The 13,566-nt window shown below is 32.1% G+C and overlaps 1 protein-coding gene across 2 annotated transcripts; it reads left to right on the top strand.

Moving 5' to 3' along the window:
• Positions 1–3,654: 3,654 nt before the first annotated feature.
• On the top strand, positions 3,655–12,175 carry LOC141672986 (uncharacterized). 2 transcript variants are annotated; one of them, XM_074479698.1, is made up of 14 exons: positions 3,655–3,783; positions 5,999–6,124; positions 6,218–6,537; positions 6,633–6,699; positions 6,878–7,068; positions 7,182–7,245; positions 7,333–7,610; positions 7,740–8,145; positions 8,223–8,320; positions 8,483–8,526; positions 9,739–9,928; positions 11,062–11,206; positions 11,425–11,534; positions 11,780–12,175. In XM_074479698.1, exons 2-14 carry the CDS (start codon positions 6,067–6,069, stop codon positions 11,918–11,920), a joined length of 2,112 nt encoding a protein of 703 aa, XP_074335799.1. In that variant the 5' UTR covers positions 3,655–3,783; positions 5,999–6,066; the 3' UTR covers positions 11,921–12,175. The 2 variants fall into 2 exon arrangements, with proteins under 2 accessions (XP_074335799.1, XP_074335798.1); XM_074479697.1 differs by having other exon boundaries at positions 11,425–11,552.
• Positions 12,176–13,566: the final 1,391 nt, after the last annotated feature.

The raw sequence follows: 13,566 nt of genomic DNA, 5'->3' as shown, positions 1-13,566 counted from the left end.
AAAAGGAGGTGAAAAAGTCGGATGTTTTTTTAATATTCGGCATAGAAATATTTGACTTATTTATTTGTAAGTAATGTTTGTTATTAGAGCGTCTCGAATGGTCGAATGGGGTGGCCAAAATGTCACGTGACACGATCTAGATTTCAGAGGATTGATAATAATTTATAGATTTTCAGAGATTTTTGATGATTTTAATTCAACATGGATTTTAAGAGAGTTGATGGAAAATTCATATATCTGGGTTTTTCGTAAATCCATCAAAATCTCATGAATTTTAGAGAGATTTCAAAAAATAAAAAATGTATTAGCAAATCCATCAAAATCCACAAATTTATCAAATAAAAAAAATCAATCGACTTTTGAAAACCATCAAATTTTGATGAATTTCTTTCAAATCCAGATTGAATATCACCAGATTTTAAAAGACTTTTTAAAATTTAAATTGAATACCCTCAAATTATAAAAGACTTTAAACCGTTCTTATTGAATACAATCAAATTTTAAAGGATTTTTTTAATCCAAATGGAATACACCTTGATTTCAAGAATCCTAATTTTTTTTTAAATCTTGATTGAATACATGCCGATGAGTGCCAATCAATGTAATCAAATTTTGTCACCGTGTACCTCATATCTATTTTAAATTATATTTATCAATTTTGAGTGTGCTAATTATTGGAGTTAATTTTGATAATAATAATGCCAAAAATATAATTAAAGAAAGAGATGATAATGTTAATATTATTGATGATTTGACAATCTTGGTTTAACATCTATTGGGATGTTCTTACGAGAAACACACACGTAATTGTGATAGATTTAGGGTAAAACACCTCTAAATTGATTTTTGCGTACCCTTACTTATTTGTTCGATCAAAAATCTCATATTATACCTTGTGTCCTTTCAATCTCTCATTCAAGCATTTACTTGAATATCTTCAATTTTAAATTTAATTTGATCGCTGTGGAGTTGTACTGCTTTTCTTAATTGTATTCTCAATACATCATAAATTATAAAAATAATTGCATTGCATGATTTGTAGATATAGTAGTATATGTCTTTTGAATATTTAGCAGGTTAATAAAAATAAATGATTTATCATTCATTAATTTATATTTAATTAATTTATTTGAATTAACATATGAGGCTAATGATCAAAATAAAAGCTTGTGAAATTTTGAAATTTAACACATTAATTTTTTTTATAAATACAAGCTCGTTCTTTTTCTGTCAAGAAAAAATCTATTTCTAACCTCTCAGTAACTGATGATCAGGTGAGACACCAATTCTTTAGTTCAGATTTTTCTGGTAAAAAAGAACAAAAACGTCCTGATTATTCTGATTATTCAGAACTTAATCGAATTGTTTGTTGTAATCTCAGATATCCGACCTGTTTATACGCCGATTATGATTTATTGGCAAAGAGACGAAGAAAAAGATTCATTATTCCACTCCAATCAATTCAAGAACGCGAGAAACATAATAAGGTTGTAACTCCTTAGTTTTGATGATCAGAATACAGCAAGCCATCATGTTGTTATTTAACACTGTTTGCAGGATATATCAGCTTAATGACATTGTTGTTTAAGTATCATGACAACAAGCTGTCATAAGACAGTGATCTATTTCAGCAAGTTATGATCAAGTTATTCAGAATAACAACAAGCTAAGATGGACAGTACAGATTCAACAAGGAAACAAATTTTCAAGAAGAAATTTTTGGATTTTCTTTTAACGAATTGTAAGGACTTCTCTATTATATTATACGTGTTTTATATATATTAGAGCTCAGATATAAAATGTTTTCAAGCATTAAACAATTTTCCTAACTTGTAGGAGTTTGTTTAATCTTCAAACTCTATCTTCTACAAACCTGATTAAAACGTTTTTATACTCATACAAAATAGAAGAGACTTTTACTCCTCTTCTACTGAACGTTAAACATTCTTTCTCTCTTCTATCAAACGGACACCTAAACGTTGAAAACCATCCTAACTAATTTAAACGTTATAATTGGATTATAACCGTTGTAAGTTGTTGAGATTGTTTTGAACGTTAGTGTATGTTTATATATGAGGTTTCTTGCAGTTTTTACGATTTACTAATTGCAGCAAGAACACAGACAATTCATTGCTTTCATTGAAACAAAAGATTCTCTTGAACTCTTAATTATATATACACGTTATATCTAAGAGAGTCTATAGTTTAAGTTGTAATTTCTTTATTATTCAGTTTGTATTGTTCAATTTGTATTGTGTAGTTGCTGGATAGTTGGTTAAGGGAAACAAGAGTTTGATGAACTAGTGCTAGAGAAGTTTGTACTACGGGGTAGTATAGTACTTAGAGGGCAGATTCAGAAACATGTTTTCAGCAAGCCATTATCAGTAGCTGGGATAAAGGGAGATATATTATTGTATCTTGTAGTTGTAAACTTATTGTGATTCAATAATATATTCTCTTACCAAGTTGGTAAGAGACCAGGACGTAGACCATAGGGGATTAGGGGTCGAACCTGACTAAAATTCTTGTGTGTTCGTATTATTTTTCTGCACTGCATTTAGTCATCTCAGCTTACTATCATTATCAGATTATTGAACTGTTTATAAAATCTCAGTAAGTTATTATCGGGTAATTTTTAAAACTAATTTTAGTTAGCCATAATCATCTATTCACCCTCTCTAGGTGTATTTTTAAAGACTAATTATTAATTCACTAGATTAAGTTATATTTAAATTAAATTTTTTAGCAAAAAGAAAGATTTAAGAGAATGAAATCCGTAAAACAAGTTTTTAGTTAAAAATAATTTAAATTTAATTTTAATTTATTTACAATCTAACTTATTTGTAATATTTAAGAAACAAGGTGCAAGGAAATTTGGTAAACTAATTAATTTTTTTGATAAACTACTTAAATAAGGAGATGATAGAGATTAATTTTATCAAATATGATAAAAGGGTGGTAATAATTAATGAAGAGTTTGCAAATAAGAGCATGCTAGATTTAATAGAAGAGTAGTGGCAGGATTCAAAATGTTTCCCAAAAATTTTATGAAATGAGGTTAAGGTTTTTTTTTTTACAAAAAAATTGCTATTTATTATGGGTCACTGGGGTATTTTTTATTCCAAAAAAATTAATTCGTTCCGAAAATTTGCTACTTAAGCTACCTCCTGTTTGTTTTCAATAATGTCATTTACATTTTCATTTGTAAGAAGATAGGAAAATCGTCAAAAAAATAATAGTAATTTTGTAATTTTCGGAAAACATACCGCGCAATCTTATTCTTTCCCAAAAATATATTTGATTTGTAGTAAAAAATAACTAGATTGTAACTTTTTCTACAAAAGATGATTAATATATTGTTTTTATATTCAAATTGCTTTTCATTTTACGACAAAAAAAAGTTGCTTTTCATTGCATTCGGTTGCATTTGGGCAAAATTGTATTTTTGAAAAATATTTTAAAACTGATAGTTTTTTAAAATAAAAAATGTATAACACAATTTTTAAAAATATAATTAGAAAAAAATGTATTTTTGAAAAAACCCTGTCTGGTTTTATGTTTTTTTTTTATAAAAATAAAATAAAGTATGCAGGGGATGCGTCTTGGGCTAAATAGGTAAATACAATATTCCGGTGAAGTTATTTTAGCAAAAATATTTCCGGTAAATTAAAATCTTTACCGTATATGTGCAAAATCCTTCTTATTTACTTGCAAAACTGAGGCAGCTCAAGCTCTTCCATTCTATTCAGCGGCTATCTCTCTTGTATCTTGCACAATATACTGGTATGTATATGTATCTCTTGTCATCTTTCTTGATTTATAGCTTATTTTTTATATACCCTTTTCTTGTTTAAGGTTTTTCAAGTGAAAGATTGTGTTTTTACTTGTGGGGTTTATGTATAAATTGCTAAAAGTTATGGAAATTTATTGGATTTGTGTTTTAGTAATTGGGTTTATTTTGAAATATGAATGGAGGGTTTTTGTTTTTATGAGTTAATTATGTGAATTTGGTTTAGAATTTGTGTGTATTGTAGGGGTTTATGGTTCTTGAATTAAAGTTGCTTTCTTGGGATTCTTTTGGTTCTTGGGATTAAAGCATACACATGATTTCGAGACTTACGACATTGTAATATTTAAGCCCCTTAAGAGCCTATGTGGGATTTTAGTGATTTTTACAAGGCAGACAACATTAAGTTGATGCTTATGTTCTGGTCTTAATTTAGCAAGTTGGGAACGTTTGGATATATACTTGTTTGCACCCTGGTAGGCAGTTGCTATTCCTCATTAAGGGTAAAGATTTTGGTATTTGATTATGTATGCATTGAAATGAGTTTTTAGTAGTTTTTGGAACATATTGGAACTTACATGAATTTGAATTCTTTTTGACTGACGGTGAGTGATATGTGTTATAACTTATAAGTAGTAACTGAATTGGTGTATCCATTCTTCGATTATGCATGACTCGAAGTAATTAGTTTTGTTCGGAAATTTAAATGAAGGATTTTTGATGTTATGAGTTAATTATGTGAATTTGGATTAGTATTTGTGTATATTGTAGGAGGGGTTTATGGTTCTTGAATTAAAGTTGCTTTCTTGGGATTATTTTGGTTCTTGGGATTAAAGTATACATATGACTTCGAGACTTACGACATTGTAATATTTAAGCCCCTTAAGAGCCTATATGGGATTTTAGTGATTTTTACAAGGCGAGACAACACTTAGTTGATGCTTATGTTTTGGTCTTAATTTAGCAAGTTGGGTACCTTTGGGTATGCTTGTTTGTGCCCTGCTTGCTATTCCTTATTAAGTTTAAAGATTTTTGGTATTTGATTATGTATGCATTCAGTGGCGGAGCCAGGAGGTTTACCTCATGGGGGCACCATACAATCTGATTATAAATTTTAAATTAATTATATAATTAAATCTAATAGTTTTAATTTTTTTTGTAATACCATATCTTAATTAACAACACATTTTTATTTGATTAAGTTGTAATATTTTCAATTCTTGTTTGATGAAATGTATACATTACCTGCCCAAGTAAAAGGGCCATTCTCCAGTCCAGTTTACAAGCATAATTCATTTAAAAAAAGAGGTGGAAAGTGGGGCACCGGGATAAGTATTCACATGCAACTGTTGTTTCATTTGTAGGTTTAACATTAAATTTTTTTTTTTTTTTTTAAGTTGTGGGGGCACGTGACCCCAGGTGTGTGGGTGTGCCTCTGCCACTGTATGAATTGAACTAAGTTTTAAGTAGTTTATGGAACGTATTGAAACTTACTCGTTTCTAATTTTTTTTTAACGGGCGGTGAGTGATGTGTGCTGTAAGTAGTGTATTCGTTCCTCAATTATGCATGACTTGAATTTCTTTGTGTGTGGTTAACATTATATGATACACCTATTTTTTGTTTAGTTTAAAAGAACAAAATGGAAATGAAAAATTGTGAACAAAATTTAAACCAGATAGTGCCAATTTTCAATGGTGATTTCTGTGATGGAAAATGAGTAGGCAGTAAGAACGGGAAATCATCCCTAAATTTATGGAATTGATCCGTAGTTAATTTTGTAGGAATTAAATGGAAGGAATGAAAATTGTTAATTTGTTCATTTTACTAAATGAAAATGATTGAATTTTTTTTACCAAAATAATAAATTTAATTGCATTCCCTCCTAATTTTATTTCCTCCAACCTACTGTATAATTGTTTAAATATTTACTGCCATTCTGTTGTACATGTAACATGCATAATTTCAGTATTTTGTTTCTTAAGTTGAAAGATTTCATTCTTAGCAAGTAGCATTGATGCTTTTTTTCAGGGAGATCTATGACAAATGCTTTTTTCAGGGCGATCTGTGACAAACAATTTACATTCCATTGTTTTAAAATTTAATGCCAGATAGTAGGAGCTTAATATACTAACTTTAGGAGATAAGCGCCGATAAGTGAGAAGTAAAAGCTTTTGCGTATATTACTCATGTACCATGTTTACATTATGCAGTGTTATTGCAAAAAGCGCGAGGGTCTCGGTGTTGTTAACCAGAATTGCTTTAGTGCAAGGAAATCTTCATGGATTTTGAATTGGACCCGTTGGATGATATTTTTGCTGACAATGCTGCAAAAAATGGTAATCCAGCATTCTTGCCTGTTCAAACACTTTTAACTAAGTAGGCTGTATTCATGCTATGGTGGTTTTAGTTAATTAAAAATTTAATTACAGCTAGGCCTAGTGGAAAATTTCGACCCAAGGCCAAACCGAAGCCAAGGAAAGTTTTGTCTGCGTCGGTCCAATCCACTCAGTGTACTCAGCCTACTACAGTTTCAGAACATGAAAGAAAAAATGCTTCCGAAAATGCTGTAGATGGTTCTGTAGCTGTTTCTCCACTTAATGATAATAAAAGTTCCAAATTAACAAACCTTTCGACAGAGCATCTTGCTGATAAAGGGCATGATGGCTCTGCAAGTGGCTCACATTCTGAGGCTATATTGAGTGGCAGAAGTGGAGATTATAATTCTCCCATCGGAAGTTTAGAGGGAGAGGCAAGTGCTTTTTCTTTTTCCATATAAATTTATATTCAAGTTGCCTGTACACTCTAATCCTTGTTCCATTTGATCATGCTTTCTCTTCATTACAGAAATGTGACATAGGCTCCTTGTTGGAAGTATCAGATGGTTTTCTTTCTCAAAAGACAACTGTAACAGGTACGAACCAGGCCCTTACATTTGAGGCATATTTATCTTTGCTTCTTTAGGTAATGGCTGTAAGTAGTAATGACAGATAATGATATCATTTTTGTTTTAATATTACATGACTAAATCTGGAGAATTGTTCAACATCATTTTTGCAAATCTAATACAGTAATTGTAATTATTTGTCCAGAGACAGAAACTACCTTTGTTGACTCATCCAGAAATGAAGAAGTCATATTAGGTGGTGCACGTGATTCTCGTTTAGATCGTGGAATGCTGCCTTGCAATACTTCCAGTCTTTGCTTAGCTCCTGAACCTCCTACTTCTCTTAGTAACTTCACCTATGGGGAGTCAACTTCAAACACGGCTGGGTTTTTTCAAGTTAAGGATAAATTCTTTGAAATTGAGGAATGATATATACCCTTCTTCACTAATGATTTTATAATATTATACATCTTACTGATTATGTTGTTTGGCATATTGACTTGATGCAGGAGGGAAATACTTCTCCTTTCCTGGAAACTCAAAATATTACCACTGAATTTACTTCTGTATCTGGTGTGTGCAACATACTTGTGCCTTACATGATTTAGTAACTTCTTTTACCTGCTTTAGTTCTTTACGGACTCAATCTTTTTATTAAAGGACGGCTCATTGAGAAACTCCAACCCAAGCCTAAACTACAAAGTCAGGAAGAGACACATTGTGCTACTGTTTCTAATGTAGATGATGTTCTGCCAGTACCTTCTCAAACTGATAACTTCAACGTAGACTCATTTCCGGAGGTCCCTCTTGATGATATGATCGATTTCTCATCCATGGAGTTAGATGATTCTGTTCCTACTGATCCTGCACTTGAGATTCCAGGCTTTGTGGAGGCTTCCCAATTGAATGAACAAAATACTGTTCCTTTTCCTACAGATGTTGGTGTTTACCACTGCAATTTACATGCATTAATTTTTTGTTGTTTACAAGGAGAAATTGTACTTTTGCATCGGTACATATCATTGCCCATTTTTACTCAATTTACATATTGCAATTTTTGTTTTCAGAGGGAAAGAAGAAAAGCTGACCCGGGGTTGGAACATTCTGTGAAGCAGCAAATACCCTCCACATCTGGTGGAGAGGAGAAACATGGTAGATCTTCTAAGCGCCGCGGCAAACAGAAACATGTACTTCAACTTGTTGGCCAACCTGAGGAACAGGATCTTGAAACTGGTCAAGTTACAGATGAATATCCTAAAGGTTCCTCTGTAAATGAGGCTAACCATACTGATAAAGATTATCTAGTGGGAGATGACCGTCCAAATAAAAAGGCACGAGGAAGGTCCAAGAAATCTGCTGCTGAGAAAGGAGAAACAGTTCGAAAGAGTAAGAAAGCCACTGAGGCATCAGAACAGTCAAATAAAAAATTAAAAAAGAAGTTCTCTCACTCAACTCGGAGACGTGGAAGATTTGGTAAGTTGTTAAGTGATATAATGGCAGGATGAACATATTTATGTTATTTTATTTACCTAATTATATTTTTTGTATAGATAAGGATTGGCTCAAAACCCCCGAGGATGAGCTTGAAATCTCTGACTTACCGCTGAAGGATATAATTCTTCTCGGGGAGTACCGAGAGTGGATGGCGGTATGGATTAAAGCATATTTAGTAGTATATTGCTTTTCTTGCTTGGAAATTCTATTTTCTCGAATTGTGGTTACCAGTACATATTTTGGGTATAGTTAATTAAATGAAAAAATGTGTGGTTTCTACTAACTTTTTACTTGTCTGTTCTTAAAATTTGTCCAGAAAAAAAATCCAGAGGCATCACAAACGCCAGTAACTAATCAGAGGTATTTTCATTATTGTGATACATATCCTCATTTTGCTAAGAGCATCAATTTAGATTTAGTTTTATTGAGCGTTCAGAATGTACAATGCATGCACTGATATCCTGGGATTATAATCTTATAAATTAGTGTCTGTATATTAGCTGGAAATAAAGGTTAAGGGATATTCCTTTATGTATTCAGCTTGTACAGAAATGAAGCTACTGATCTTAAATAGGAATACATAAATAAATTAAAATGTGTATAGTTGTTTTAACATATAGACAACATAATACACAAATATATTTTTTGATATTAAACAGTACCTGAGTGAATTTTATAGTATATAAAATTAGTGTTTCACAATGAATAAATAAAATTATTAGCCAATACAATTTTGATACATAAAATTCAATTTGATCCGGATTATGACTGCTCCCGACAATGTATAACACTTTAGTGTTGCAGGTTACTATGCAATATCAAATGTATTGTTGAATAAGTACAGATATTTTAGTGGATCTTAGATTAAAATTTGCAACTTCTCTTCAAAATAAAACATCTTTTTACTTGAGTAATCTGAACTTGGTATAAAAACTTTTTTGACATGTAAAGAATTAGGAAATAGGGGGTGACGGGTGTGTTATTGGGTTTGGTTAGAAGTAAAATACTTGATTTTTGATTATTTCAGCAGTCCGTTGTCATCTTCTCTGACCAAACCTGTCTAATTAACTTCAATTTTGTCGTCTAAGCTCAAAAAGATGTATTCATATGAAAAAATAATCAGTATATGTCCATTACAACATTTGACAAGATTGCTTTGTCTATGGTGACCAAGTGTTGGTTTTATATACGCTACATAGGAAATTTATGCTCTCCATTTACGAAGTGTTTGTTCTTTGATACTCATCTCATCTCTTCTGCATGGCTCTGCAGTCAAACACTTCACTAGTTCATAAAATCCAAGGGTTATCAAAGATCAGTCACCAACATGGCAATGAGCAGTTATTTATTGTGTCGTTGTGTGTCTTTTTTAGTTTTATTTACTAGGTTTTCTTTAGAATGATTCTCAAATCTCAATGTGTTAGACTACTAAGACTTGCCAGATTTTCGCTACAGTTGATTAATTTTGGACTATAAATTTTATCATAGTTGCCATTTGAACAAAAAAACAGCTCATATTAAGTTATTGTTCCTAGAGCCCTGAAATTTGACAAATAAACTTACATTGGGCAGCACCACCCAGCCTTCCACCCGTCACTATGAAGACGATGATATATTTGCTTCAGAGCAAGATCAGGATTTCAATGATGAACATGAAAATGTAGCAGTTCAAGACAATGGTACCTACTTCAACTATCAGTCTCACATGAAAAAAACACCCCGTGGAAAATGGACAAAACAAGACACGGAGTTGTTCTATCAGGTTTGTCTTTATACTTTACTTATATATGATACTTAAGACTACTTTACCCACCTACATTCCCTGGCAATTTGATGCCGTACACAGAAAACTCTATGCTGCTTGTTATAATGGTACCAAAACCAACTGTTAAGTAGCTAAGTTGTAACAGAGTTATATTAATGATTAATCTGATCACTTTGTGTTATTAGTATATGTCAGGTTGTTTGGTTTATAGCAAAAAAAGAATCATTTAACTAGTATCATAACTTGACATGCTGAAATAAATCTTAGAAAGTACCACAAAAAGAAAAGAAACAAGAACTAATAAACATGTCTCTACAAGATATGGTATATGGTTAGTTTAGATGTAAATATGGCAATATGAAAAAGAATTGTAATTAGTATATACTGGAATTTTATTGTTAAAGGTTTTGCAACTCGTATCTGAAAAGTTAATAGTTAAGTGCATCTTTGCAACATGATAAGATGCAATGAAACAAGAGACAGAAAATAACAAATTGGTCAAGGTATTATATTTTAAAAGATCAAATGTTCATAAAACTCCTCCTTGGATGCAGAGACTCCTGCAATCACTCACATGTTGGACACTGTTAACACTTGCAAAAAACACGAGACATCATTCAAAATATGCTCCGACTCAAAACCACTGATGTATAACATCTTTAAACCTAAAGGGGGTCTTGACATACTTCATGATAATGAACTCAATTCTGTCAACAAATTGATGAACGTAAATTTTTATCCATCTTAATAGTTAATTCGTCTTCAGTTTTTTAATTCAATATTCCCAATTTTTTTTAAAGACATACTTATAAGACATGCACCAGCAGTTTAAAAGACAGATTCAAATCTCTGAAAATCATTTAAATAAAAGATGGATCAATTAAACAGACTCTGCAGTTCTAAAATAAATTGACAAAGAACTCACTAATTTGGCAATGAATAGTAGGAGTATATGTTATAGTTGGGTTTTTTGTACATAGAACCACTTGAATGTGCTGATTTGATTAGGGATACTTTAAACAATAATTAATTTGAATCTTGTAATATTTGTAGCAGCACCAGAATATTAAGTGCACTAATTTGGATCTTTTACTGTTAACTCATGATTATTCTGATTATATTTATAATAGGCTCTACAGCAATTTGGAACAGATTTAACAATGATAACTCAACTTTTCCCTGGTCGCACTCGTAATCAAATAAAATTGAAATACAAAAGAGAAGAACGAGACCACCCTACGAGACTTCATGACGCCCTCACTACACGGTCCAAAGGCAAGTAAATTCTGTCTCTTGACTTTCTTCTTTCAGCTCCCATATGATCAACTTTTCTCTTCAAGTTCTTTCTAAGTTTGTTTAATGAGTATGGACCTTTCAAAGAAGAAACATTACGTACAACCAGTGACAGTCTTTTGATTCATATCTGAGTGTGACATTCCTTGTATTCATTCAATTGCATGAGAAAGTTGTATCTTATAATATGTTTGTTCCAGATCATTCCCACTTTCAGCTAATCGTTGATCAGGTCAAGAAAGCTGTTGCAGAGCGAAAGCAGAACTCAGAGACAGATGACTTGGATGGTTTATTAGAAGAGACAGAAGAGGTGCCTCCTAAAATTGATGTATGTCTTTTATTATTTTCTTTAGTTTTTTTAATTCAGTATTCCAAAAAACACGTAAATCATTTTGCTGCCACATGTTCTTCAACCCATTAGAACTCTGAAAATCATATCTACGAACTTCTCGATAAATTTTTCCGCCAGTTTAGTAGTCAGTACTATATTTAAAGCTAGCCGGGGTAAATTTGACATATTCTCCTTAGATTTAACAATCATACCTATGGCTGCAGGAGACAACAAAGTCCACTCAGGTCGAGCAAAGTGAGGTTGAGCACATGGAAGATGTTGTCCCTGCAGCTACAGGTCCAGTAGAGTCTTCAGAGAGTGACGATGATGAAAAAAGATGGAGTCAATTCAGAAGCGACCTGTGACTTCTATTTTTAAAAAGCCCTGGCATCTTTTGATGCACATTTTCTTATTTGTAAATTTCGGAATTTTCCTTTTTTTGGTACTTATTAATATTACAATCCTCTAATTTCGCGCGTCCACACAAACACACATAATCTGAAATCATAATAATAATTTTCTTTCCTGTAAATATATATTTAAATGGTTAATACAATTTTTTTAGATGACTGAAAACTGTTAAATTCATGTATGAATGGCTCACAATTATTCATGAGTTTCATGGGATGTGTGCAAGATTCTCTGGTAGGGTGATAACATTGATGGGTAAAACTATATAGATTGTATTTTGCTAAACAAACTCAAATAAGTTCGTTCTTATGCCGTAGCATTCTTCGGGGGAGAGATCTATTTGAATCAGGTGCTAGATTGTTTCTAGGTGATGACTTTTATATTTAAATATTTTAGCAATTCCAATTTCAATAGACTTAAGGCGTGTTTGACATTGTTGTTGCATACAAATAACATCCGTTTTTTTTTGCTGAAAAGCAACTACAGCTAGAAATGAATGTTGCATCTACACCGTAAAGGGTGGTTAATGGCATGCGGTTAGAAACATGGGGTTGGGACAAGAATCAATTCCTATGATCTCTATCATTACCGCCTAAAATCAAAGTATTTGGTTGGATGGCCTAGCTTAATTTTCCGCCTGCAATGTCTAATATGATAAGGCATGGAGTCCCCATTAGTACGATATGTCCTGTTTGTAATGAAGCCAAAACTACTTCACTTGTTTTACGGGGCTGCTCTAGTTTGACTGTATTAGAAATAACGGAGAATGTTGTATTTAGTTTAATGGTGAGGAAGAAGTTGTGATGGAGAAATCTAACTGGGATAAAATGAACCAAGGAGATAAAATTGAAGAGAGTGGAGATTGAATTGAAGAGAGCGTAACTTGTAAACTTGTATATATATGCACACACATGCAGGATTTGATGAATTGATGGACATCAATATAAAAATAAGCATGGGTGTCGCAGTTTTTTCTTGAAAAGGAACGTTTCTACGTCAATATATGTTGCTGAAAGTGTGTAATGGTCCAAGGGGTATGACCGAGGGTATGATGGCCCCCATGACTCTTCTTCTCACCTGCCCTGTGATTTGTCATGTAGATCCTAGTTTTGATTGAACTAGGCTGTGCTTTATTTTTTTTGTCCGACGGATTAAATCGAGTCCATCTTTTTTCATTGACAAAAAGTTTGTACAAGCTCGGGTTGGTTAAATATTCAGCTGCACGAGTTTTTATCAAACACAAATGAGCCAAGTTGAATCGATCCGAAAATGAGCCGAACACGAGTTTTATTCATCAAAATGAGTCGAGCCGAAACGAGCCGAGCTGAGGTAAAAAATTCTGGTAAAACGACGATTGACTGTTTAAATAGAAAATCAAATGCATTTATTGTTTTTTTCTATATTTTTTGTCATATTATTAAAATATATAAATCTAATATTCGTATGGTTGGATCATTCAATAATAACTAACTCTTTAACCCGTGCAGGGCACGAGTTTGTTTAAAATATGAATAAATTGTGTGATAAATAAGTTACATGATTATTGATCTTGGCGAAAATTTGTATTGTGAGATTAATTATTTTCGAGGAGTTTGTGTCG

Source organism: Apium graveolens, chromosome 7 (assembly GCF_009905375.1).
Source record: "Apium graveolens cultivar Ventura chromosome 7, ASM990537v1, whole genome shotgun sequence".
Classification (NCBI taxonomy): Eukaryota; Viridiplantae; Streptophyta; class Magnoliopsida; order Apiales; family Apiaceae; genus Apium; species Apium graveolens.
This window is presented reverse-complemented; position numbering and strand designations above follow the sequence as displayed.

Excerpts from the sequence above, each read along its gene's own strand:
- LOC141672986 (XM_074479697.1), top strand. The coding sequence starts at position 6,067 with ATGGATTTTGAATTGGACCCGTTGGATGATATTTTTGCTGACAATGCT. Across the intron at positions 7,246-7,332 it reads TGAATTTACTTCTGTATCTG|GACGGCTCATTGAGAAACTC; the intron begins GTGTGTGCAACA and ends TTTTTATTAAAG. Across the intron at positions 11,553-11,779 it reads AGGTGCCTCCTAAAATTGAT|GAGACAACAAAGTCCACTCA; the intron begins GTATGTCTTTTA and ends CTATGGCTGCAG.